This window comes from Rhamphochromis longiceps, linkage group LG22 (assembly GCF_057381845.1).
Source record: "Rhamphochromis longiceps isolate RC_006_pf linkage group LG22, R_longiceps_female_GT1.1, whole genome shotgun sequence".
Classification (NCBI taxonomy): domain Eukaryota; kingdom Metazoa; phylum Chordata; class Actinopteri; order Cichliformes; family Cichlidae; genus Rhamphochromis; species Rhamphochromis longiceps.
The window spans coordinates 16,604,323-16,630,035 of record NC_140577.1 but is presented as its reverse complement, the minus strand read 5'-3'; the positions used below and the strand labels follow the sequence as shown (position 1 = coordinate 16,630,035).

At 43.7% G+C, this 25,713-nt stretch overlaps 1 protein-coding gene across 2 annotated transcripts in view; it reads right to left on the bottom strand.

Moving 5' to 3' along the window:
- jarid2b (jumonji and AT-rich interaction domain containing 2b) overlaps positions 1-25,713 on the bottom strand; it is a 105,774-nt gene that overhangs the window by 6,786 nt on the left and 73,275 nt on the right. Inside the window, exons 5-14 of one of the 2 annotated variants that reach the window (XM_085396393.1) lie at positions 16,302-16,514; positions 13,203-13,447; positions 6,766-8,218; positions 4,057-4,661; positions 1,934-2,026; positions 1,522-1,640; positions 1,291-1,361; positions 1,024-1,138; positions 758-863; positions 460-642 (exon numbers count right to left, since the gene is read on the bottom strand). In XM_085396393.1, coding sequence (XP_085252519.1) covers positions 460-642; positions 758-863; positions 1,024-1,138; positions 1,291-1,361; positions 1,522-1,640; positions 1,934-2,026; positions 4,057-4,661; positions 6,766-8,218; positions 13,203-13,447; positions 16,302-16,514 — 3,203 coding nt within the window. The remainder of the gene's footprint in view (positions 1-459; positions 643-757; positions 864-1,023; positions 1,139-1,290; positions 1,362-1,521; positions 1,641-1,933; positions 2,027-4,056; positions 4,662-6,765; positions 8,219-13,202; positions 13,448-16,301; positions 16,515-25,713) is intronic. The other variant, XM_085396394.1, reaches the window with a different exon arrangement.

Genomic DNA, 25,713 nt, shown 5'->3' with positions numbered 1-25,713 from the left:
CCTCACTAAAAATGTTTGTAATTTGCAAGAGCGTGTTTCAGGCAGTGCTCCACAGTGCAGCACATTTTATGAATGTCACATTACCCTGAAGGGTAATCTTAATGTGGCTGTGGGTATGATAGCATTGCTGAAGGTAGATGTACTTCCATCACTGTTATGCCCATAATGACAATGGGGAACATTTTCTTCTCCTCTATTGCAGGTATAATGAAGTCCAACGAGCCAAAGGTTTACCCGGGAGCTCTCTCACGCTCACAAACATGAAACAGAACTCAAAGGTCAAAACACCGGCTGAATTAAGTTCATTTCAGTGTTAATCACCTCTACCCAAATTGAATCTTTAACAGCTGCAGTCCACAGCACTGTTGCGAAATAAAAACAAACAGTGATGTAAAATGTGTCATTATTCATCGAAATGGCCTTTGGTTCAGCTTTGTCGGCCCTGATTTATATGCTGACCTTTGCGGCTTGGTAACCCAGGTTCATCCAGTGTGGTGTGGCAAAGTGCACCGTCTCTGACACGCTGTAGCCACAGCACACTTTAGAGACAAAGGCACCGGGGAAGCAGACCACAAACTGGCCACTCCGCTGGACAGTACGATAAACCTTGATGCCTTCACGGCACAGCACCTCTGGAGATATCTGGAAGAGTGAAATAAACGGCGTTACATTTCCAAGTGACTCTGCAAAGTTTTAGGATCAAAAGCATCGCTTCCTTCCAGTTAAAATATATGTGAATGGATTTTTATAGACTTACCATGATATTCTTCTCCAGCATCTCTAGTCCTGGCGTGCCATTGGCCTGAAGCAGTGTATGGACCACCTTGTTCAGCTTAGCCTTCTCCTCAGCAGGGATAGAATACCTGTCCGAGCACACACACAGACATCAGTTTCAAACTTTTCACTTAGTTTTCCTTTATTCAAGTCTATTAGTTCTCTCGTCTAATTTTACACATTTTTACCATATTAACAAGTTTTTGGTGCACACACTTACACTGAGACAACGCCTCTGTGCATACTTACCAAATGCAATCAGCACCAGTGTGTAAGTAATCAATATATGGAAGGCGATTTTGGTCTCGAGACCAGCATGAGGTAGAAAAGACCATGCCAATGTTTAGCCAGGGAATGGTCACCCCTGTAGAGACAGGAAGGTTAAGTGAGACAGAAACATTAATATCTGCAGGCTAAACAACAGAAACGGCTCAAACATCTGGAGTGATCAAGATAACACAGACCATCTACATTTGTAGAGCAACGTACAGACTGTGCTATGAAAATAATTCTCACCAGGCACAGCACCCAGATGCCTCAGTATGGATCCAGAGTTATTTGGGAGGACATTGAGGTTCCATCCATGTCTGAGGAAAGAAGGAAAAGAAGACGTTTTTATAAGAATGACTTTTGAGGAAGCAGATAGTTTGACTGTTAAAAAGTTTTATCTGACCGGTGATCAGGTAAAGACTTTGCTGCAGGTAGAAAAATGTACCCAAACTCACAAGATGGATGAGAAACACTTACTTTGAAAATGGCTCTGACTTTCCTGTGGGGAAACCACTGCCATGTGTACTGGTGTCCACCTTCCCACAATGCACTGCCACATGGCAATCTCTCTGTTCCACAATCCTCCAGTACTCTTGCTGCAAGAGGACAAAAACAGAAAACTAGTAAGAGAAAGTATGCATGAAACTGAGTACAGGATTCAGGTGTGCCTCATGGTCAGTCATGCTGGTAGCTGACATCGAGAAGAAACCAACTCACCTTTTAAAAATGATCTTAAAGTTACGGTCTGCTTGATTTCATTAACAGATGTATTATTTGATAGGGCTAAATGTTTTCTCATTTAAAAAAAAGTAATTACAACAAAGATTTAACACTGAAAGCTACTTTAGATAATGAAGATGATGTTTGATAAAGATGACAGGATGCTAACCTCAACCTCAGCAGCAGACGGTTCCTTGTTAAAGCACATGGTCATGGTGTTCCGCGCTATCCTGAAGAAGTTGGTCAAAGACACCGATTTCCCCTGCAAATCACATGAATTTAAGATTAATCATCAGTGGAATCTATTTTTCCCATGATGCATGAGTCAAGAAGTCAAATGGAGGGCGATAAGGATAAAACATTGCATATCTGACTGTGTGTGTTTCTATAAGGATCTCTACTCCCTTTGTTAGTGTGAGACACAATTCCCCTGGACTTGACCCTCTCCCACTGACACCCTGCTACACAGAATCTTTGAAGGTGACCATAAATCTGCCAACTCTGAGCCTGAAGATGTGCAGACCAGGCTGAAGTTTGACCTTGTGGATTCCTAATGTTCACAGTGACATTTTGTTTTTTTCTTCTTTTTCCCTCTTATGTGTTTGCAAGTACTATCTGACTTAGTTCTTTTTATGATTGCACTAGCTTCAGGGTTGTGAAACAATGCAGTTAAATTACAGTCTGGTGCACCGACAAGACTTTTTGTCATTCAGTAGCGGCGCTTTTTCGAGCTTTTTCCCAGTGTAATTACAGTTAATTACACCCTTGACGTGCACTTTGTCCTCTCGATCGAAAAAGTGAAACATAAGCTCCTCTTGGGGGGCACTTGTGATGAATAATAGCCACAAATCTGAGCTCTGCAAAAAAGTGATGAGTCACGTTTTGACAGGACTTCCAAGTCAGGACAGTGACAGCCATTCACATGTCACTGTGCACTGAGCAGTACTTGTATAACTACAGGGTCACGTTTGTTGGGGGGTGGGGGGGTGGGGGGTGTACATACAGAGGGATTTGGTTACCAAAAGGAAAGGACAGAAAAAAAAAATCAAATGAGATCCAGATTGGAGATGGGTGGGGTATTGTGCAGTGAGTGAACACAGAAAGTTTAATTACAGTTTCGACCCAAGATGCTGCTTCAAAATAAATGTACACAAACAGTCACATGGCCCATTTTTGTGCACACAGAGTGAACAATTTCAAATTTCCACATGCGCACAAACTACTGGGGGTCGAATAGGTACGCAGAGAATTTGGCAAGAGTGAGAGAAACTGGGTGGGGGTGGGGGGCTGTGGAGAGGACTGGATATTTGGGAAAATAGCTGAGAGCAAGGACATGGGCTGAAGGAGAGAAGCCATGAGGAGAGGGCTGGACGCAAGGAGCTGAAGGGTTATGAAAGCTTGTGGAGGCGGGGCTTTGGAAGTGTGGGGGGGGATGGGTACGCGCTGTTTTGGGGGCTGCCATTTCTCTGACCTACATTTTCAGCCAGCCATAATCAGCAGGCCTGCAAGCGGGCTGGGGAAATGCATCTTATGTGGTCCACAAATACACACATGAGCAACTCTACAGACCACCTTACCAAACACAGCTGCACAGAAATATTAAAACAAAACCACAAGAAAATAAAACTGCCGGCCCCTCACTTCAATGGCCCAACTATTTCTGTGTAAAAGCAGGTGTGCATACTTCTGAGGTTTGCTTAAACAAACCACGAACTGTGGCAGTTAACAGCACGATATTGTTACCAAGAGCACAGTAAGAAAATTCAATAGGCACTCACATCTGTGTGGTTAACAACATCCCAACAATGTCTCCGAGTGAAATCCACTTTGTTGAAAACAATATATAGCACAAGCAAACAGGGTGTACATTTGGTCGCTTAAGATGTGACAGAGGAAACAGTCAAATTAAGTGTTGAATGTTTACACCTCATGAGCGATATATATCTCGATTCACTGAAGTCTCTCTAAAAAGGTGCTCTGGCACTGACGACAGGCCAGAAAAGATCGCTCCAACCGCACATTTACCATATAAACAAGACAATGTACATCAGGTTGGACCAAAGGAGTAAAAGAAACCCAACAATGCCTGCCAAAGTGGTATGAAAATAATACTAAGGGCGACCATAACATAAGGAAATAAGGTAGACGTCACTTGTTTCCATGCCTTGGAGCTGATCTTTAAACAGCAGGTCAATAAGAGACAAAAGGTGTTAACAGCATGTAATGACTTATCACAAGAAAAGTGCAGAGAGCAGAAACGTATGCATAAGCAATAACAAAAGGTAAACTTACGTGCCTCTTGTCTGTATGCTTCAAATGTGTGCCATAAACAGCAAGTGTCGTCTTCATCCTCACCTTGTAAATACATTTGTGCTGGTCACTGAGAACACCCCTGTCCTCCACCTCCTGCTCTTCCGCATGCTGCCTGTCCTCTTTGCCTTGTTTTTCCTGAGCGAAGAGCCGGCGCCGGCCTGCTTTGACCTGAGCCTCCAGTTCCTTCAGATGGTGATACACTCCATTGGTGCGGTGGTTTCCTGTTGCCCCTCCCACTATCCCGCCAACGAGCCCGTTTTTGGGCTCGTAGCGCGGCAGAGAGAAAGCGCCAGGCGCTGAAGAATCTGCGAGGCCCTCCAGAGGGCCGCGGCGAGACTCCAGGTCCTTTTTCTCCTGCAGCACATCAGTCTGCAGTCTCAAGCGCTCCTCAGCACCGAGTGAGTCGTAGGACAAGATGTACTGCAGGTAAGCCTCCTGCAGCTTGGCCAGCCGATCCTGTGCAGACTTGGGGATGCGCAGGAGGTCGGCGAGCTTGGTCCACTTCTTCAGGTCCATCACCTGCTGCATGCCGCCCATGTCATTGATGAGCTGGAAAAAACGAGACAGGTCCACTTCGCAGCCACCTGCATGGAGCAGAAAAGGAAGGTTCAGTAAGAGGAGAACATGAGCAGCACTTACAAAACCAGCGGCAAGTGGTGGTTTTGGAGTGCGTTCAACAGAACATTTGTTTCATAGGCTAACATGAAAAAGTGACATAAAATAACAATTTTGACTCATAAAATAATGTCTTGTACATAAAGAAGTTTTCAGTTTTCACTAATATAAACTCCGCTTTTTAAAAAGTCGCAGAAATCAAGCTAATCTAAAAGAATGCCATCTTGGGTCATCTGCTCCTTTGGCTAAACATGCCGTTCCCTCCTGCCCAGTTCATTTTATTTGAAACAGCCAATCCACCTTTCAAAACGGATCTGAACCTTCATTGTGCCAAACACAGACACAAATTACTGTTAATGTAGAACTGATCTGCTGGGGACAGTAAAAGAAGTCATTTGAAACCAGGGTACCCTGGCTGGCTGCGCTGTGGACCGTTGGCTGCCAGGTTTCTCTGGCCAACAGCCCTCACTCTAGCCCTGGCTCTAATCTGTATTCAGCTGTATATAAAAGCTACACACAGCACAAGAGACTGCACAAACTCAACCAGGGCAAAACTAAACAGCCACTTGTTTGCACACATGAGAATTTGCACATGCACAAAGCTCACACATTGGATTTCCGTCCCGACCCGAGGCTGTTTAAATGCTCATAAAACGCTTATGTCATCATGAGAAATAGAAGGTGACTGAGCAATCTGAGAGAAATATTGTTTTCATTGGCCGCCAGGCTCCTTTCTGATATGTTCCACATTGTTGCTGTCATCTATAAAACGGCGAGATACAAATCAGGTCGAATACTGCTGAAGCTCTCGGAGAACCAGTGATATCAACGGAAACAATAAGTAGTGCATAAGTGTCACAGTAAACAGTTTTATAGAGCAAAGGAGGCCAAACCACAGTTAAACTGCAGAATACAAAGGTTTTTGTGATTGTAAATCATCTTCTTTGTTGTACTTATCACCATAAACAGCAACATGTGAAAGACCAGGATCCAGGAGAAATTAAATTAGGAGTCTGTGACAAACCATACTCTGTGTGTGCGTCGATAAAGTACTGAGCAAATGTTGCTATTTTGTAACCTGTACTTGCACATTTTTTCCTATAAAGAAATTGTTTATTGAGGGATGTGGATAGCCATGTTTTGACTGGGTTGAGTGTGCTTGTGTTTATGTCTGTTTACTTGTTTGCTAATAATCACTCTTAGAAAGTAAGCTCTGGTTCTACGTGACAGTGTGCAGGAAGAAACCTGTGGCCTATCACTCATCACTCAAACTCTGCACATACTTTATATGCTCAGTATGCTCATTTACAGTTTCATAAATACATTCGGGAGTATGATAGAACAGCTTTACATTCTTTCATATAGAAAAAATAAAAACTAAATCACATCATATTCTCTCATGCTATAACATTGCTGTTGCACTCATTTCTCCCTCTGAAACATATCTCATGTTTCTTTAACGGCCTTCTGAAAAATCAAGTCCGTTCTTATTGGTCGGCAGGCAATCAGACAATGAAATGAATGAACAGTGCTTGAATTCAGTAATGCAGCAACAGAAATCAGCGTATGATTCTAAATGGCACAAACTATGTCATTGCACCACATCACACCATTAATTTTTCATGCTTACACAAAGAATCAGCAATTCTGAGTTCCCCCTTCAGCAATATGAGAGCACTGTGTGACCAGAAACAACAACAATTCACTGGATCTTCAGCTCTTCTGACTTTTATGTTCAGTTGTGCCAGAAAAAATAAATAAATAAAAAACACATGTGGCATCATCATGGTCAAGACTTTTTGAGGCAGCTGCTCCTTGTTTGTGGGCATGCTAAGCTGGCATTTTTGCAAATGTGTTGCAAACAAGGGTTTAAAAATTAAAAAAAAAAAGCCCGGTCAGCCAACTAAGCATTTTAGACTGTTCAGGAGCAGCTTGCAATTTTGCAGAGCTTTAACATCCCTAAAGAAAAAAAAAAAGTCAACTCCAAACAAACAACACAGCATCGTACACTTAACACCCTAGCATACAGTACTGCTACTGTACATTCACATACACATGTGCGTGTTCACTTACCAATGACAGGTGGCTCATCCATGGTAATGCCCTGAGATTTAAGGTGCTTGCGGATGCAAGCCAGCCGCTGCACATTGGGGCCCCAGCGCCGGCCCAGCATGTGGACTCTCTGCACCTGTGTAACAAAACGCATCTCCTCGCTCAGCTTACACTCTGGTCGCCAGTCTGGTGGTGGCGCCACACGGCACATGCCAGCCACTTCAGCCTGTTCCCTCACCGCATCCAAGTACACCAGGGGGTCCTGAAACTCCCTTGGAGCCGGCCGGAAAATGGGGACTTCACCCAGGGCTGCCCAGCCCTCCGGCTTACTCCGGTGGCGCTCCCACTCCTTCTCTTGCTCGCGTTCCTTCTGACGCGTCAGCTCTTTCTCACGCTCCCACTCCTTGTCACGGTCAACAGCCCGCAATGCTGCCGGTTTGAGCTGTCCAGGGCTGTTGGTGGAAGTAAGAGGAGAAGAGGTGGAGGAGGACACAGAGGTTTGTTGGGGGTCTGAGGTAGTGCTGACGTGACTGGGGTTCGGTGAGTGATTCTGGCCTAATGAGGGGGAGGAGGCACTCCGACCATGGGACCTGCTCTGCTGCTGCTGTGCTTGTCGTATCAACATCAACTTGCCAGCCGATGCCCGCTTAGGTCGCTGGTTCACCGGCTCCGCGTTGGCTGCTGGTGTAGAAGGAGGCAGGGTTTGTTGAGGAGGGAGAGTAGAAGATGGAGGTGGGGTAACAGGTTGAGTTTGTTTAGGAGAAGGGGGTGTTTCTGATTCGTGTCCATTAGAAATTGGAGTGGTAGACGAGGTGTTTTGCGTGGTAGCTTTCTCTTGATTGGCCACCTTCTTGCTGCTGCTGCGGGTCTCCAAAGGAGTGGATTGGAGCTTGGCCTTCTTGGCCTCAGTGCCATGCGTTTTGGCTTTGTGCTCAACCACCCCCGTCCCCACCGAGTTGAGCAGCACCTCCAGACGCCGCTTGGAGTTCCGCAGTCCTTCTCGACCATGGCACTCCCCCTGGCCCTGCTGGCACAGTTTCTGTGCATCCTCCTTGGCCAGGGTGTTGTGCCGCTGCCCATTTAGCCTGCCGTTGGGACGGCCGCCGGCAGCCACATTGTGCAGCCCATTGGATAGTAGCACCTGTTTGCGGGTTTTTGCATTGCTGTGGTGGGCTGGTGCCGCTGCTTTTCCTGAGTTGGCCAGCCCATTGCTGGCTGCTGGCTGGCTGTGCTGATTGTGATTGTTCGCTGACGATGGTGCCGAGGCGGCGCTGTTGTGTTTGTTGCTGCTGCTGAGTTTGGTTTTCTTGCCCAGTTCTTTCTGTTTGGCTTTGGTGTAGGTGACGTGGCCCTTGGACACGGTGGCTGTGTACTTCTTCACAGTTTTGGAGGGCAGTCGGAAGTCGCGGCTCTTTTTGGCACCATTGACGGCTTGTGCCGAGCCCGCCCGTGTCAGCCCGTTTACTTTAGAAACCTGAGATGCACAGAAGAAGCAGGGAGAGACAATTGAGACATGTTAGATGTCATAGAGTGACCAATCTTACAACAATCATGTGACTACAGTACGTCTGTTTTAGAAAAAGGACTCATTGTAAGAAACAACAGTGGGTGGCATGCTGACCGAGTTTAAACAGAACAGAACTGCTGTTGTCAGGTCAGATTCCTTTCATTGTTAAAAACACTATTACAGCTAACATAGTATAAATGATTTTCCCAAAACGCACACACACGCACACACAGAGAGAGAGAGAGAGAGAGAAAATAAAATTATCAGAATGTACAAGCCAACACATGCAGGGGCGTGGGCGCACCCACACTCCATGCTATGAAGAGGCCAAACATTCAGATGCTAGCTGTGCAGTAAAACATTTGGCTGGTCAGACCAAAGCTATTTGCGGAAACCGTCGCTATTCATTAGGGAGCCAATCAACTGTCTAGATTACTATACTTTTAAAATCTGCTGCACTTTTGTGGACTGCTCTCAGCACAACGACTGAGATTCAGCAAAGGATATGTGCAAACCAAAACCAAAGCCACTACATCCTGAGATAAACAACAGTTTAGAGCGAGTAGAGAGCGAGAGAGAGAGCGAGAGAGAGAGATGGCAGACATGAAATGGAAAGCAGGGATGGCTCCTTGATTTCTGCTAGCAGATGGCTGGACAGTATGAGGTAGAAGGTGGGGTCACTGGGATGGAATAAAATCCCATCAGGACGTATAAAAATAGCCTTTTATTTGGCTATCGCTTTTTTAAAAATGCCAGACTTCATTTTTTGGGGTAAAAAGGTGTTTTAATGGACATGATGGAGAAGTATGGAGAAGCAAGTGAGTGTATATTGAGCCCATGTGTGTTTAAGTCTTTAAACCACCAGCTGTAGATCTGAGGTTTGGTACAGTGGTGTCTAGTTCCACCGCTAGCATACTGGGATGCAGCTGTGGGAAGAAACATGGCCACCCTCTCCCTCAGTTCAAAGAGCTCTACAGCTGCCTCAGCACACGTTAAACTGTGTTGTTTTTTTGTCTATTTTCCCATTAGAGCGTGGCTCTTTCTGATGTGCCCATTATTTGTCCTGCTTTCACTCACATTTCTCTTCATAGCTTTATTTCCTGCCTGTCTCTTTTTCCCCTCCCCCCAAAGGTATTTCATCTCTATACATATTTCAGAACATTATCCCCTCTCATCCCACCTTAAAAGCTGCTAGAGGTGTCTGTGGAGTAAAACATCCCTTGCACTCTAGGCCAAAGTATAAACACTTTATTTTAGTACCAATACCAATATCTATTGGCAAAAAGCTAATATCTGTCAGGGCTCTACTTTTACCTTCTTTTTGGTTAGCCTACACATGAGAATGATACGAAATCTTAAGATCTTAAGAGTTAAAGATCCCTGTTTGCTTGTATGAAATGGTAAAGTGGGGATCACGGCTCTGTAGTTATACCAGTGAAAGCTCCTTCAAATACAAGCCAACATGATTTTATTGTATGTCTTTTTTCTCATGTTTCAAAGTCATGCATTCAAAGCACGGCTAGGCAGATTTGTACACAACACATGAGAGCCCTGCTTTTCATTAGAAAACATGAAAAACAAAATGCGTCTGTATTTTATTGCTGTCATTCTGCTGCGTCTGTCTGTTTGGACTAGCTGGAGGTGGACCACATGAACAAGGCGGGAGGGAGGATGGGAGAGGATGGAGTTATCAATCACAGCCAGGGCGCCACAGGAGGGAGGTGACAGCCGGTCCATTGACAGGTTCGCCTTTGAAGGGCTCTCGTGTCACGTGTGTGTGTGTGTGTGTGTGTGTGGATTGTATTGTGTTTGCCTCAGGTGGTGGGGGGCCGACACAAAGACCAGGCCATTAAAAGATAAGGGGGAACTGAAACCTAACCCTGCCTCCGTCAATCACTCCCCCCGTCTCCCTACATACACAAACGCTTCTTCTCACAATGGAGGGAAAAGAACGCCAAAAATAAAACAGGGGGACAAGGCAGAGGGAGGAGTAAATGCAGATTGAGTAGAAATAGGAGCAGATAAAGTAAGTCTGCCGGCTAAAACGCTGTTTTCATGAGATAAACAGTGACAAAAAAAAAAAAAACAAAAAAAAACAAAACTCCTACGACTCCAAAACTTGACTACTAAAAAGAATATATCCACAGATAAGAAAAGTTTCAGGCAACAGGTTATTTAGGGCAACAACGATGTCTAAACAGCTGTCTGTCATAAAGCTGCAGGATAAATATGGGAAGTATTTGTCATATCTAATCAGCAACTTTTGCTGACAATGTGAGAGACAACAAAACTGTCATGACACCTTCCTGCCACAAGAGGGCTCAGAGGACCGCCTCGCTTAAAAAGGGGGGGGGCTCTCAGCAGGTCTCCCTCACTTTTTATTTGGTGTGGTGGAAAAGGAGGAAGGCAAGAGTGATGATGAGGTAGAATATGAAAGAAAGAAAGGTTCACTTCTAATAGCGACTGGCAGCGAGAAATGAAAAGAACGACGAACAGAATAAGAGAGACAATAAAGAGCCAAAAGGAAAAAAAATAGAGCACACAGAGGCAGGAGGCAGGCAGCCAGAGGCTGTTCATTTGCACGTGAGCGGGAAGGAGAGGGAGGGGGAAAGGAGGTGGGTCTAGATGACATCATGTGTTGCTATAGCCCAGCTGAGGCCTGCCAGGAAGATTTTTAACACACAATATCTGCAGGAGCAGGCCCTGAGAAGGCGGGAGTGGGGTGGGAGATAGACAGCGAGAGGAGGCCAGCCAGAGGATAGAATAAGACAGCAGAAAGTTTAACCCTTTCAAAGCTTTGCTGACTCACAAAAGAAAGGAAAAGAAAGAGACGCAGGGGAAGGCAGAAAATCCAGCCCTACATGCAAGATTATTGTGTTTGACAGGCACAGAATTATTTACTTACTTTTTTGTAAATTGGTGTGTTCTAGTAAGTCCATAAAAATGTGTGTGTGTGCATTTTGATCATACAGAGATTTGGTCATCTTGTGTGTTTTCTGATGTTTATGGCTGCTCAAAATAAAGACAGTGCTGAATGTCTGATACGCAGCGTACAAACGTATCCATCAAATGTTCCTGTGATGCAATGACAACTGGTGGGTTAAATCCTATTCTGAACTCTAAACGGTCTCCTTTGCTGGAGTGATTTATGATGCAACCACCAGAACACCTTAAAAGTGAGGCATGAATCTGATTTAAGTCTTCAATTTCCTGTCACTTGCAAAGCAACGCAATCCAGGCAGGTCAGGCTGATTTTTAAGCAGTTGAAGAAAGGTCACAATAGCCCAGCACCAACAACGTACACAGTTTACTAACCAGCTCATAGGAGCTTGCTTGAAAGGATGCCCTGATTAATGCAACACGGGCATTTGAATAAATAGTGGAGGAATGACCATATTCAGTATTCAGAATTGCAAATTGCATTCATCAAACTCTATGCCCTACCCAAGTTTATTATCCATGCTGCACAGTGTGGCTTGCAGTAGTTGGTGCCTTCAGGGAGGTTAATTGAAGACTGCGGAGAAACTAAATAAGAGTCTTCTTCCAAACAATGGAGTCAGTCCTGCTGCTTTTTTTTTTTTTATTAAAATGGATCAAATCATGTTGTTTTTTTTAAACTGTGTATACAAGCTGCTATTAAATTAGTGAGAATGACCATGAATTGAATTATGATCATGTTTTACCCCTTTTTTTTTTTTAGATTAAATACACACAACCACAGAGTTTGTTTTACTGCTACAAAAATCACTTGACCTTTTCTATGGCTTAGCCTGAACTGTCACCGTTGGTAATGTGTCTAAATTTGTGTGTCTTTTGAACACACATGGTTAACACACAACTTGTTCATGATAATTGGAGGGAGAGCGAAAAAGAAAAAACAAAACTAATCCTTCCAAATGATTGGAGCCATGTTGTCAAGGGCAAAATCAGTCTGTCTGACACAGGAGAAGAGAGAGAGTGAAGCATGAAAATTGGTAAAAAAAAAAAGAAAGAAAGAAAAAAGAAGACAGTGAGGATTGCTGAATGAGAGAACATGAGGAAAACCAAAACACACCGTGCGATAGAAGCAAAAGAATAACACTGGGTGCCAGCAGTGTGCGAAACGGAGCGAGGGAGAGAGTAGAGGAAGAACAGCAGAACAAAGGCCGGTGGGTAAGTGAGGCTGAAGTTTGTCTTGGCAGGCAGTCACTCTCATTGAAATTCCTTGTTGGGTTTGCTGGACAATTCCAGCCACTTTAAAAACCTGAAGCACATGTCTGTGTTTACACCAGCAGCAGTGCGGTGGAACAACGAGAAAACACCACTGCGAAATAAAGGCTGGCATTTCAAATATGGCGGGTTAAAGACGAAGCAGGAGCGAAAAAGGAAAGCCGATCGAATGCGGAGCCTCAGCAGTCACCTGCCTTTAATTAGCCAGCGTGGCCAGAGGAATGACACTTATCAAGCTGAAGACATCTCCAGCCTCCCCTTTTCCTGTTTTTCCCTCTTTCACTTTGTGGGGTTCCTTGAAACCTGCTAAGTGCCATGGAGAGGCAGGCAGGATTTCACAGCCCCTAGCCAGCACTACTAAATATAGCTGCAGTCGCAGCAGGCCAAAACACAATCATTACTCTCCCAGACACAATGGATGGAGGAGAAGGGAGGCAAAGAGAGAAGAAGAGAGGAGCAGAGGAGGAATTAAAAGTGTTAAAAATAATAAGATCTGTAAGAAAAGAGCAAAGTAGGAAGGAGGTAATGTAAAGAAAGCACTGCAAATACACCATAATACATCAGAAGGTAGGCAAGCACGACACAGGAGCAGTTAGGAGAAACCACAGAGAGGAAGATTTAAAAAAGATGGAAAATGGGAATCTCTGGAACTGTTTTCACTCTTTTCCATCTCCTTTCAGCCTATCACAGCTCTGACACGATACTGAGAGACCAGCGCTGGGCACTTCTGGCCACACACTACCTGCTTGCGCAGGTCCTCTGAAGTTCTCCTCAGTGGCAGCCCGTTGGCTGAACCTCTACTGTTGGCCATGGCCTGCAGCTCCCTTGCGTGCTCCCGCGCCTCTGCCCGCTCACTGCGTTCTCTCAGGAGGGGCGGAGGTGGAGGTGGAGGGGGTGGCAGCGGCGGGGCAGGCGCATCCCTGCCGTGAGCGCCGCCCTTGGGCCTCGGACTCTCCCTGGTCCCCGCTTTACTGTGGCTGTGAAAAACTGGAAGAAGGGGCAAAGATGAAACACGAGGATCAGGTGTTTTGCTTTTGCAATTCTTAATAATAAAAAAATTAATTAAAAAAAAAAATTGCTGCCTGCCAACATCTATGTTTTCGTATGCCTCAAAGAAAATCAGAGTGAGAGAGGAGAGAAGAAACAGTTCTGTGCTTTCCAGATTCTGGAGTAGAAGTTTCTAGTCTGCGGAAGCCAAAAGCAAACAAACAAATTAAATAATTAAGCTACTGCAGAGACTGGAAAGTTCCAAAAGTACATACTTCATATATATATGTATAGGACATATAGTATGCTTTTCAGCCTAGCATCTGCCTGTGCCAAAAAGCAGAATGGGTTTTACCCATTTGGGACTAAACCACAACGACCACATAGAAAACTCTACACAAACATTTGAGGTGACAAGCTTTTGGCAAACATATACGCCCCAATCAGTGAAATATGCATGATTTAAGGTGGGCATGAAAACGCCTTTGTGCTACGTGTCAATGAATCTGTTCAAAATAGACTTCGACTACATAAACCACCCCCGAGATGATGCTAAGCGAGCCCAACAGGAGAGCGGCAATTAACATACATTGAATGGCTCTCTCTTCAGCTTTTATGAGGCTCAATTTTAAAGTTTTACAGAGTCTTAAAATCAGCTGCAGCGCGAACACGCACACAGCACAGTATGCGTTTATTCTGAAAGGTGCGTCATTGTTAGTTGGTAGGTGGATGTCATGTTTTTTTGTTTATTTTAGCAGCAGTGCGTGTTGATGTGTGCAAGCGTGTGCATGCTTGCTGCATTGCACGTGTGGTTCGATGAAAAATGGGAGAAATTCTGACATTTTGAGAAGTGAGCTAAGCAAGAAACGGAGCCCAATAAAAGCTGTTTAATTTAGCTATGTCAACATGGCACATGGCCCAGAGAGAGAGGAGACAGAAATGAAGGGATGGCGCCCTGATGAATGGCCTACAATCTCAGGCCTTTCCTGTCTCTACCTCCCAGAATAAAACCTCTCTCTGCGTCGCCATTTCTATTTTCCCATTTCCCTCACCCCCGCCTCCCATTGAGCCCATATAACTGTCCTCCTGCTGGAGATTGGCCCAAGCTGCATATTAAAGTGTCACGTTTGACACAAATCTTAATACCACAAAATGTACCGAGGTGTGAGCGTGTGTTTTTTTCCTCCACGAGCTTAAACACTCTTAACCAAAGCAGCGACCAGGTCGTCGTTGACTGCGTGCTCACACCTACTTGTGTACACTAAATGCCCGTTGCAGTGTCTTTAACCCCCCTCTCCCCCCTCATCTAGAGCGTCCCCTTGCAAAGTATATCTACCGATTTACCCCTTATCTATTTATTTAGCATATCACAGTGAAGGCGCCGAGGTGCTTTGCAAACAGTGTTTGTATATGAGATAAGAATAAGCTGTCCTCCTGCACAGAACAAGCCTGGGTTTGTTCAAACAGGTTACACTACCCCACCGTGCGTGCTACTTATACACATGCGTAGCATACACACTATATTTTATGTTTAAAACTGCAGCTACAGATGGTTTTTAAAAGGATGAGGGGGAAGTACGCGTAGATAGGAGAACGCCAGGGGCCGGCACTGCTCGGGAGCGAGTGACATAAAGGCAGCGAGAGTTTAACGTTTAGCAAATCAACGAACCTCTCCCTCCCGCTTTCTTTTAATCCTACCAGTGTCTCCCGTAGTCTCTCTCCTCTTTCACATTCCACTTGAGAGGATGACCGGGTTGGGAGGGGGGGGGCTGAGCAAAGTGTTCACCTTTCAAATCCTTTCTGGCGGTAATTTTACAGACTTAGAAGGGAGTGAAAGTCAGGGATGGAGGAAATGTGAAACTAGATACAAAGCCCTTTATGGGGGGATTTTATATCTGAAAACTATATGAGACTAATGGTTTGTAGGGGGAAAATAAAATAAATAAAAGGACGAGATTGATGTGAAAAAGAATGGGGGTCAGAACATACGTTACAAACCAAATAAATAAAGTAACAGGGACAGTAGAAATATTCTGGATTCTTTTAAATCTGCTCTGCTGTGCTGCAAGTCTATTTATAACCAGACTGCTGAAATTGTGTCATGCTTCGTTTCAGTTTGCTAAAACCCAAATTTAACTCCTATTGGAAAAAACATATAAGAAAGCCACTTGTTAATTTGCAGATTTCTATGTAACATTTCTGCAGCGTTTTGCACAACTCTGTATGTGTATTCATCCAAATGTCTATTTTCCCCAAGGGGCATGCTGTAACTGTGCTGCGTATGTGTATCAAGGGCCCTGGCCAGCTGTTGCAGTGTGTGCATAAACACCTTGTTAGGGCTTAGTAAGCTAAGTGTTAATTGGGGTGGAAAGAGTTGATGCGCCGCTCCACTATCCCCATGTGACTGTGCCTCCCCCTCCTCCTCTGCAGTTCAAAACAGCAGTGCTTAGGAAATCGCTCACATGCGCACATGGGCAGAGGGACGCACACAAACATACTCTGACATGAACTGTAAAAATCAGGCTCTTTGTCGCGCGACTCATTCTGTGCTCCTACATTAACTCGATGCTTTTCCATGGTTTCCATTTCTCCGTACATATTAAACCCATCCCTGGAGTGCCCCATCTTTTCCTCCTCTTCCCTCAGTTACATCTCGTAGCACCACTTTTATTTTTCTGCGTTCTCTCCTCCATTAACTCCTCTCACCGGGGTCTCCGAGGCACGTTACACCGACAGAAAACATTCCCCCTTCGTTCAGCGTGTGAAGACGGGAGATGCGCTTTTGGTAATAGAAAAAAAAAAAAAAAAAAAAATACACGACGTGCTTCGTTCCGAACTCTGACGCCGTCCTTACCGTGCCCATTAAGCGGCTGCCTGGCGGGAAGCTTGCCCTTGCGGGGTGTCGAGTGGCAGGAGGAAGAAGCCGAGGCTTGGCTGCTGCTTCCCGCAGAGTGTACGCCACCTCCATTCCTCACCTGCTCCTCCTCCTCTTCGTCGTCTTCCTCCAGGTCCTCCTCCTCCTGGGAGCTTCCGAAGTAGGCCATATTGCTGGGCAAGGCAGAAGAACCTGAGTGCAGAGGGGAGGTGGTTAGTAGGGGGAGGAGCAAGGAAATAATTACAACTTAAAAATAATTTTAAAAAAAAGAAAAAAAGAACACCTCTCAACTGGAAGTTTAGTCTATTGCCAGTCTGCTGTCCTACTTCACCACAATACGCATTAGGGAGCCCCAAGTGCATTTTAATCTCAGACGTCATAAAGGGAATCAACATCAGCACGTAAGTGGTGAAATATTATAGCAAAAATAGAAGTTGCTCAGGGGTTTAAGAATAATGGGGCTTTTCATCTGTTATTATCCCAGTTGGTGGCTTATTGATGCTTTGTAAACTGCTCTGCACACAGCAGTGCCATTGTTGCCGACAGTCAAGTGGAGAAATGCACAAACACAATTAAGGAAATGTATAGCACAATGTCAGAATGATGACAGAACGACAGGATATATGCATATATCATATATACCCCGCTCCCCCCAGTACGTTCCCAATAGTTCATTAGATATTGTACCATCAGCTTCATTTATAGAACTGTCATTGTCAGTGGGTTAGCTGACCATTGTCTTGTAAACTTCTCACTGGGCCAAAGAGTTTGACAACAGCCGCTGTGGTTCTAGCAATATCAGTAGCAATGCAGTAGCAATGCAATGCACTGTCACGCGGTGCTAAGGGAGAGGGAGAGAGATGACTAGCAACTATTTTATAGATAGCTGGAAGCGCTGCAAGTACGCAACAAGCCGTCTTTCCACAGAGGCTCTTGATGGTGACAGTTTTATTGAGAAATATATAATGTACATATCTAACTCTGGTTTCTAAAGTAACTCTTCCACAAAGCGCTGCTCCCTCGCTCTCTCTCTAGCTGCTGAACTAATCCCAAATCTGTCGCGTTCACTCTTCCAAACAGGATTACTGTCAATCTCCAACTCTACTGGAGAAGAAAACCAACTTTCTCTTTTTCTTTTTACTTTTCCTGTCACACTCAATCACTTTCATTGACATCTGAGAAATCTAACTCGGTACGGTGTTTGGCAGTGGGTTGCCTATAACATTACCTCCGTTAGCTCGACGCAGACATACAATCGCTCTCACAAAAAGGTCATAAAGCCCAAAGCTATGTTGTTAAATCTCATAATGTTGTACTCGTAAATCAGCGTGCAAAAACAGCTGGGCCGGTCATGCACATGCAGGAATAAAGAACGGGAAGGGAAGCATGCAGAGCGCAACGGCAGTGATGTCTACGAATACAGAGGCGCAGTAGGAAATCGCTCAATGCCTCGAACTGATTCCAGAAAAAGAAAACAAAAAACCACAAATACAAATACAAAAATCTAAAAATGAGTAATAGATTATGAGTTTTCCACCTATCGCTGCAGGTACTCTCGGCAGGCATGTTTGGGTGAGTCTGTACTCAGTTCGTCTGTCGTCCCAGCATATCACCACATCACTTGGTGCACTTACATTTTCGTTCTGAAGATGGGATTGAGTTTAAGAACAACAACACGAGGACATGGTGGCAGAGGTGAGAAATCGAGCTAAAGAAACTGAATGCCAAAGCATCTTATCGGCTTTCGCTGGGAGGTTGGGTTTTTGCAAGAAACAAATGATTTTCTCCCGAGGACTCTCACTGCATGGACTGTAAAAATCGGTACTCACCAATACTACAGATCAAGTACAACTCTGGATCCCAGAGCAGACAATGAACAGCCCATTGTTTATTGTAATAAACCCCTGAGAACTAAGTGAAGGAAACCGACCGCTCCCGTGTGCAAAACGCTTGTGTATGCAACATGCATGAGTGACCTTGGGCACACTTAACATTTTTAACTTTTTAACTTGTACAATTAGTTTAATAATGTAATAATAATGTAATTCTAAAACTACATGGTTACGATTGTCGATTTGTGCTTAACGGAAATGTGTGATCATGCCACATTCTCACAGCTTTAATTAAATCTGGCTGCGATCAGGAAACCGTGGATTTGTACAAAGTTGTTGGTCGTTTATGACTAAATCGATTACATAGCATGAGCGACCACTGTGGGTCTATTACCCTTTTCAGGGGTTTCAATGTGTAACGGGCAATTAATGAACAGTAATGTGTGATTATACACCAATTAAAATAATCTTAATCCTCTGAAAAATAGGCTGAATTCAAATAGCCTACCTTAAACTGTGGGCCTACTTAAATTTACATAGTGGATCTAAATTTATCCAAGCACATTATTTAATTAGCTCACTTGTTTTTCGAGAATATATTGAATATATGTAAGACCATTTTACATCTTATGAATGTAATACATTCAGTGGATGAATTAGGTGTTATACTTTCTGGACAGGCTATAATGTAGCAGGAAAATTACACTTGGAATTCATAAAGCGTTAAAAGGCCGGATAAAATGTTTTAGTGAGTGACAGTAATGCAATCATGTGTTGGTGATATGTAGAGTACTGTGCAAAAGACTTGAACCACCCTTCATTTCTCTGTATTTTGAGAGGAAAAGGGTGAAAAAGGTGCAATAATGTATAATAATTTAAGCTTTCTTGTAATTTCCTGAAGTAGTCTTCAGGAATAGTTCTCCAGGATCAAGGACATTCAAAGCTCTTCTTTGGATGTTGGCTGCCTTTTAGTCTATTCTGATCCAACACTGCTTCAATAACAGTGAGGTTCAGGCTCTGGGGAGGCCAATCCATGACTGATAGTGTTTCTATCAATGTCACGCTGATAAATGAAGCCGTTACCAATCAAACGCTTTGCAGATGGTATTGCATGGTGGATCAAAATCTGATGACACTTTTCTGTGTGTGTGGGGGGGAATACCCAGCAAAGACCTGACACAGGACCTGAGAGATGCATCTGATTTCTCAAGTTCACCCAATTTCTTAAGGACGTTACTTTCAGAAACTGTTCATCTGCTGTAGACAGTTTTTCTTTTGTTCTCCACTTGCCAGGTTTTCAGCCTTAAGAGCTCTTAAGGAGTCACCTTGCAGGTGCAAAAGCACTATTTGATGCTCGTCAAACTGAGGTTTTTTTGTAGATTCAAGTACAGAAAATTGGAGCAAATGGTGTGTTTTTGCGACAGGCTGCTAGTAACAAAGAGCTGAATGATAATTGGTTCTTTGTTAAGCCGTCCGAGTTTTGGACAGCACTGTATCAATTTTTTTTCTGTTTCTGTTTCTGCTCAATCGAACTCAGTTTCTGGTGCAATTTTTGTTACATTTCTGTGCTATTTTGTCCTTTGACATTGTATTTTTACCTTTTTATATTATTGTAGGTACTTCTTCATGCTTTGGCTGCTCTAACATAAGAACTTCCCAGCTTTTGAGATTAATAAAATACTTCTCATCTGATCTGTGAAAAGTGTTCCACAAAGTGCATTTACTTCACAGCTGCCTGGATACATTCAACATTTGTGTGTGTAGGTGAGATTACAGTCACCCTTTAAATGATATCCTGACTAAGGCTAGGCTTTTCTAATAACTGTTACATCCTGAAGAACTCAACTTTATGTAACCATCACCTCAGAGTAAACGGCATGCTTTAGAAAAAGAATCCTTAGGAAGATTGCTGTAAACCAACAACTTACACTGGCACGGATTTGATGGCTTCCTTTTCGCTTTGGAGAACAAAAAGAAGCAGACTCGCTGAAATCATTATCCTAATTTTCCGACTTCCTTTTCTGAAGCGTGTACTACATCTTTAAACATAGATTAATTTTCGTTTTAAAGTGCAGTGACTATTATTGGCTGGCGAGAGGACATGTGGTTAGCACATGTCACGTTACATTTATTTTGAAAACTCGGTTTAAATAGCACACACATATCAAAGCTTTCCAAACACAAACTAAAGCCTGGTAATAATAAATCTTGTTGTGCTTTGGATCGTACTTTTTACACTCTCTGCCAGTTTCTAATTATCCCCTTAGCGAGCGAAAGAGAGAGGGAGAGAGAGGGGGGGGGGAGGGAGGGAGGGAAAAAAGTGTGTAGTGGCAGCAGATTCCCTGAAAATTGCTGTTTCATCTGCTCTGTTTAACTTCGTACAGAGGTCTGACAGAAGTAACTGTTCTACATAGTTTAATACAGTCTTTGCATTCAGCCATAAAGTAATGCTGCATTTCAACATCAGCTCACACACTCCAAAAGAACTAACATAAGAAGCTAAGACAACACACGTTCAGTGAGTGTTTATGTTGTGGTTTTGAGCATGTGAAGCAGAATGCAGACAATTATGGGAAAATTACAGTGGCACTTTTTCCTGCTACACGTTTTCTGGCTTGTAACCGTGGATCTGACCTCCGCATGCACAAACCAACAAGATCCAAAAAGCACCAACAATTGTCCCTAGTGCCCCCCCCATAAACACACACGCCAACAAACACAGAGCATGCACACCTCGTTTATCTTGGCGACAGAGCAAACGCTCGTCTCGTAGACCAAACAAACACTAAGGCGGTACGCACACCGGCCCAATCAGCTTCTAATGACTTGCTTCATTAGCTAAATGGCTGTAATTTACTGCCCTAAGCAGGGGTCAGCAGGCCAACGGCAACAGACCACAGGGGCACCTAAGGGCAAAGATGGGGGTGGGCGCTTGTTTTTGGATTCCAGGCAAATGGAGATGAACCGGTGAACATGTACAAACACTTTTATCTTTATGTGAACCGATTTAATGGGGTTACGGTAAGATAATTGTTAGGACTAGCTATTTAACTTGTATATTAAAAAACAAAACAAAAATAAAATAATGTCAGATTGGTACAACTGAACAGTTGCGAGCTGCTTGTTTTCCTGTGCGTGTTTAATTGTGAAAGAGCCTAAGAGTTCAACACAAATCATTTAGTCTTTATATTTTTAATGAAACAAAGGCTAAAAATTTGTTTTGTAATTTGCTGTGGTGATGTGCTGGGAAAGAAGAGAAATGCCACAAATGATAAAATAGTGACTGAAGGCAAGGTTCAGACAAGCAAGGGGATGTCACAACAGCACATGGGCCTAGAGACCCGTCAGTAATTTTGGCAGCCTCTGGTCACTAGAGAAAAATCCGTATTCTAGTCCTAGTTGGTGGGTGTGGTTGCTAGGGGCTGTTAGCCGTCGCTCGATGAAATCTGTTGAAATGATGATTTTGCACCAAATCTCTTAACAGTTGTTTTTGTCACAAGCAGATCTGCAGTAGTTGCCTATAGTTTCCATGGAAGATGCATGCAAGCTTTAGTGAAACAAACTGGAAACAGAACATTTGTCTTCAAATTTAAAGTTGCGCTTCACCACTGCAACCAACACATTTCACCGATTCACGCAATCGCCTGCCAGCAACCCACCAGCAACCGCTTGCAACCGGTTGGGGAATGCACATTTCTTGCCCACCGACTGGTGGTTGAGAGATGGTCAATGACAGATCTCTAGGCCTGCGTGAATGAGGGCCCAGTATATTCAAGATCCCCACAATAACACTGTCTGGGATTTTGGAGAGCAGCAGAGGGAGGGACAATTACACAGACTGAGCCTGCCAAACATATTTAGTGATCCAATACTGACCACTGGCATGACCACAGCAGTGGCAACAATACTTCTGGAGCAGATACCAGACATTTACAGCCCTCATCTATCAGTGCCTTAAAACTGTACAGACACACTCACCCATGCACACAAGGTGGAGAAAACACAGCTCATTCTTTCCCCAAGATCTCCAACAGGGCATGTGCCCAATCCCACAATTACACCAGTTTTTCCATCCACCTCATTCCGGCCGCAGACAAATCATAATTAGGTCTGAAAGAGTCTATTAGGATTGTCATTTTTAACGGGGCTCTTGGGTGGGGGGCATAATTATAAACCCTCCATTCTCTGGCTACCCTTCTTTTGTCCCCTCAACTGGAATTGAAACAATGAGGACAATTTAAATAGTCAATCAGGAGGGTTTAGCTGCCATGGGGACATGTGGTTGTGCTGACTTAGTTGTAAGTGCTCGATGTGTGTTCAGGAAGTATGAACGCTGTTTTGAAGGGAAGGTAGGAAGAGGAGGTAAACACGGGTCCTCCGGTGAGGAGAAGTTACAACAGCTGAGCTGTGCCAAAACTCTTCATCGTTCTCTTAGAGGGGAAAAGGGATTAGGGATTACATTTCCAATTGACATTCCTTTATGTCAGCTAAACCATTAACTCCACAAACAGCGGCTCTGCTTTTAGAAGAGAAAAGCAGACTCCGTGAGTGTTGCATGAGGAACTCCTCCACAGAGTCATTACTGAAAAGAAAATCACAAATGTATGCACACACATATCGTTCCAGGCCTTAAATCAAAACAGCAATCATACATTTGGAGGAGAGAAAAGTGCATTATCCCTGAAGGAAACACAGCTGTCACAGCAGCAATGCACTTAAGAAACACACGAGTAGCTGTCAGACTTGAATCTTTTTCTTTGAAAGCAGTCGGACGAGTGAAAGCAGTGAAAATGTGTTTCTAGTTTGGCAAACAATTTCTGGCAATAAAATACAAAAAAACCAACACACACACAGACATTATTAATTCTAACAATCTAGCCACAAAGATAAAGATCCTTTAAATCCAATAAAGTGCCTTTATTAGAACTAGCTGTTTTTTGTTGTTTTTTTAAAAAACAGATGTGAACAACTCCTCGGTTGGTTTTGGTTCACATGTGTAATCACAAATGGGGATTCTGAGGTCTTTGGTTCACTAGGTCAGAGCTGGGAGGTTATGTAAGCAGAGTGGATGGATTGGCCTCACTGAACCTGAGGAGAGGCACCACACTGGGGCTGGCAGGCAGAGGAGAAAGCCCACAGGGCAAAGAGCTAAGCGCTGTTGTAGCGTTCACACGCGCACACAGGCACAGGAAATTACAAAAAACAGGAGTCTTGCATAAGAGACTCATTTGCAATAGTGTGTGCACACAGTTATTAATTTACTCCCTAATCGTTAAGCTCATCTTCGGTACTGTGTGTACTCTGTGTGTGCATTACTGTGTGTTTGTTCCTCACTGAAGCAAATAAAGTAAATGACATCTTCCCCAAATGAATCACATAAAGGTGAAACTACTCAAACAGCTGTTATATCATTTATAGCCCATCAGCAGGGTGCATGTCATACACTCAACATTAAGAAAACTGGCCTCCAGGGCTTCTATAAGCTTGGTTATAGGTTAAAATTTAAAGATTACTGTGCAAAAGGTTAAATAGGTTTCAAAGGCAAGATAAAGGCAAGAGAAGGACATTAAAAAGGTGAGCATGGCAGCAAAAGCACCATTATGGCCAAAATGATAGTCATTGTTATTTTGATCTATATTGAAATCACAATTATAACGCTGCTTTCAGTAACATTCTTGCTAATGTACAAATGCTGCACAATAAAATTAGAAACCCCCTTTTTACTTAAATCAGGGTGTCTGTTACAGGAAAAACATACATTTCAAAACTTGAACACAAATTAAAATCAACAGAACGCCATCACATTTTTCTACATTCTCCTGTTAATTAGAACATCTCTGCTGACAAATAAGGTGTTTGTTTACCTTGCCTAACTGCCTCTCCCAGAAGCAAAATAATTCTTTCTTTGTACCTGCTCGATGGATGTGACTAAAACCTGAAGCAGAGTACTTGACAGCTGTGAGATCGCTCCCTTTTTCCACTGTAATGTTTTGCATACAGCGCAAGTTTTGGAAAAATAACTGTGCACAGAGATAACGTCTCTTTTGTCCACCATGTTGACCATTGCCACAGAGCCTTCGACGCTCCCCTCGTTTAATGGGCTCTTTTCTTTGACCAAATGCGATTGTGTTGGTGAATAAGTGTGTCTTTGTGAGTGGCGTGAATACGCTGCACGACTACGGACGACTAAGATGACGTTTGACAAATCACGCTAGCAACCACTGTGTGTTTCTCTTGGCCTTCATGCATTCATTTTACTGCCATTTGTGGTGTGTTTTGAGAAATTGAATAAGTTAGTTGTGTTGCTCTGTGGCGCACGCACAACTCACTCAGCCGCACTCTTTCCATGTGATTTATTCACAGTTAACATCTCTTGCCCTAAATCCCAAGTATTTCCAAACAACTGGCGACATTAGATTTTTGTTTTGACAGCCTGTTATCGGTTGTATATCTGCCTGTTAATGTAGTGTTACTGGTCCGGACTAGCCCAGGAAACTTCAAGCTGCGCGGTGCAGGGAACAGCTGTGATTGGCACATGCGGCCGTGCTGTCAGGCGGTGATTTACGTTTGCTTTGTGTTCTTTTGTCGGAGCACGCATTTCCAATATCGGTCGATCGCGTTCATTTAACTGTGGGAGGCCAAAAATCAGGATTAAGATTAAAAATTGATTTTCAAGTGTCTGCAGTTATTGAGGATTTTGTGTTTGTGCAGTTTCGGGTGCATTTTTCTTTTGTGTGTATTGTAAAGACTGGGGAACACTTGGGTTATAAATGATGCAGTGTGTGCCAACAATTACGGTGAATACACTGATACCAAGTCAAACATTACTCAGTTGATTTTTTAGAAAACAAAAGCAATCGAAACCATGTCAAATCATTTTGACTTTGACTGTGGGGGTAACTTAAATACTGAGCATCTCAATTTGAAATGAACACCTTCACTCTGCTCTCATCAGTATTGCCCCCACCCTGTATGCAGCAGTACTACACTGTTACAACAGGCAGACAAGGCCAGAGGCAGACTGTCTGGCTACCACCCAAATGGCTTTCTCCATGGATATAAACAGCCCAAGTACAGGCCTGGACCACACATAAACACCATTTTGAGAACACAGGCAAGGACTGCGCACTCTGGCTTGTTTGCTACGGTGTGTGTCTGTGTGTTTGTGTGCAGGAGAAAAAGCTGAACAGTGGGATAAACACACATTGAACATAGACCCAAGACAGTGTGGGTGGTGAGCATACATGATGTGCATCCTTCTATATAGTAGATAGAAATCTCTGTTGCTGTTTTTTTGTTTCTTGTTACTTTTCTGTCCAGTTACTCCCACGTTGCATCAGAATAATCCAGCACCCCCTGCTCCCCCATGGAGGAATTAAAAATAGCTTTTCCTCAGATACAACAACAACAACAACACCACCACCACACAGCAGTCAGCCAATTCATTATCATAGGGAAAACAAATCCCACAAGAGCAAAATGGCGTCAATAAACAAGCTGGGATCGGATGAAAAGGTGCACCAACAACATGTTAACTGCAATTTCTCAACACAGACTGA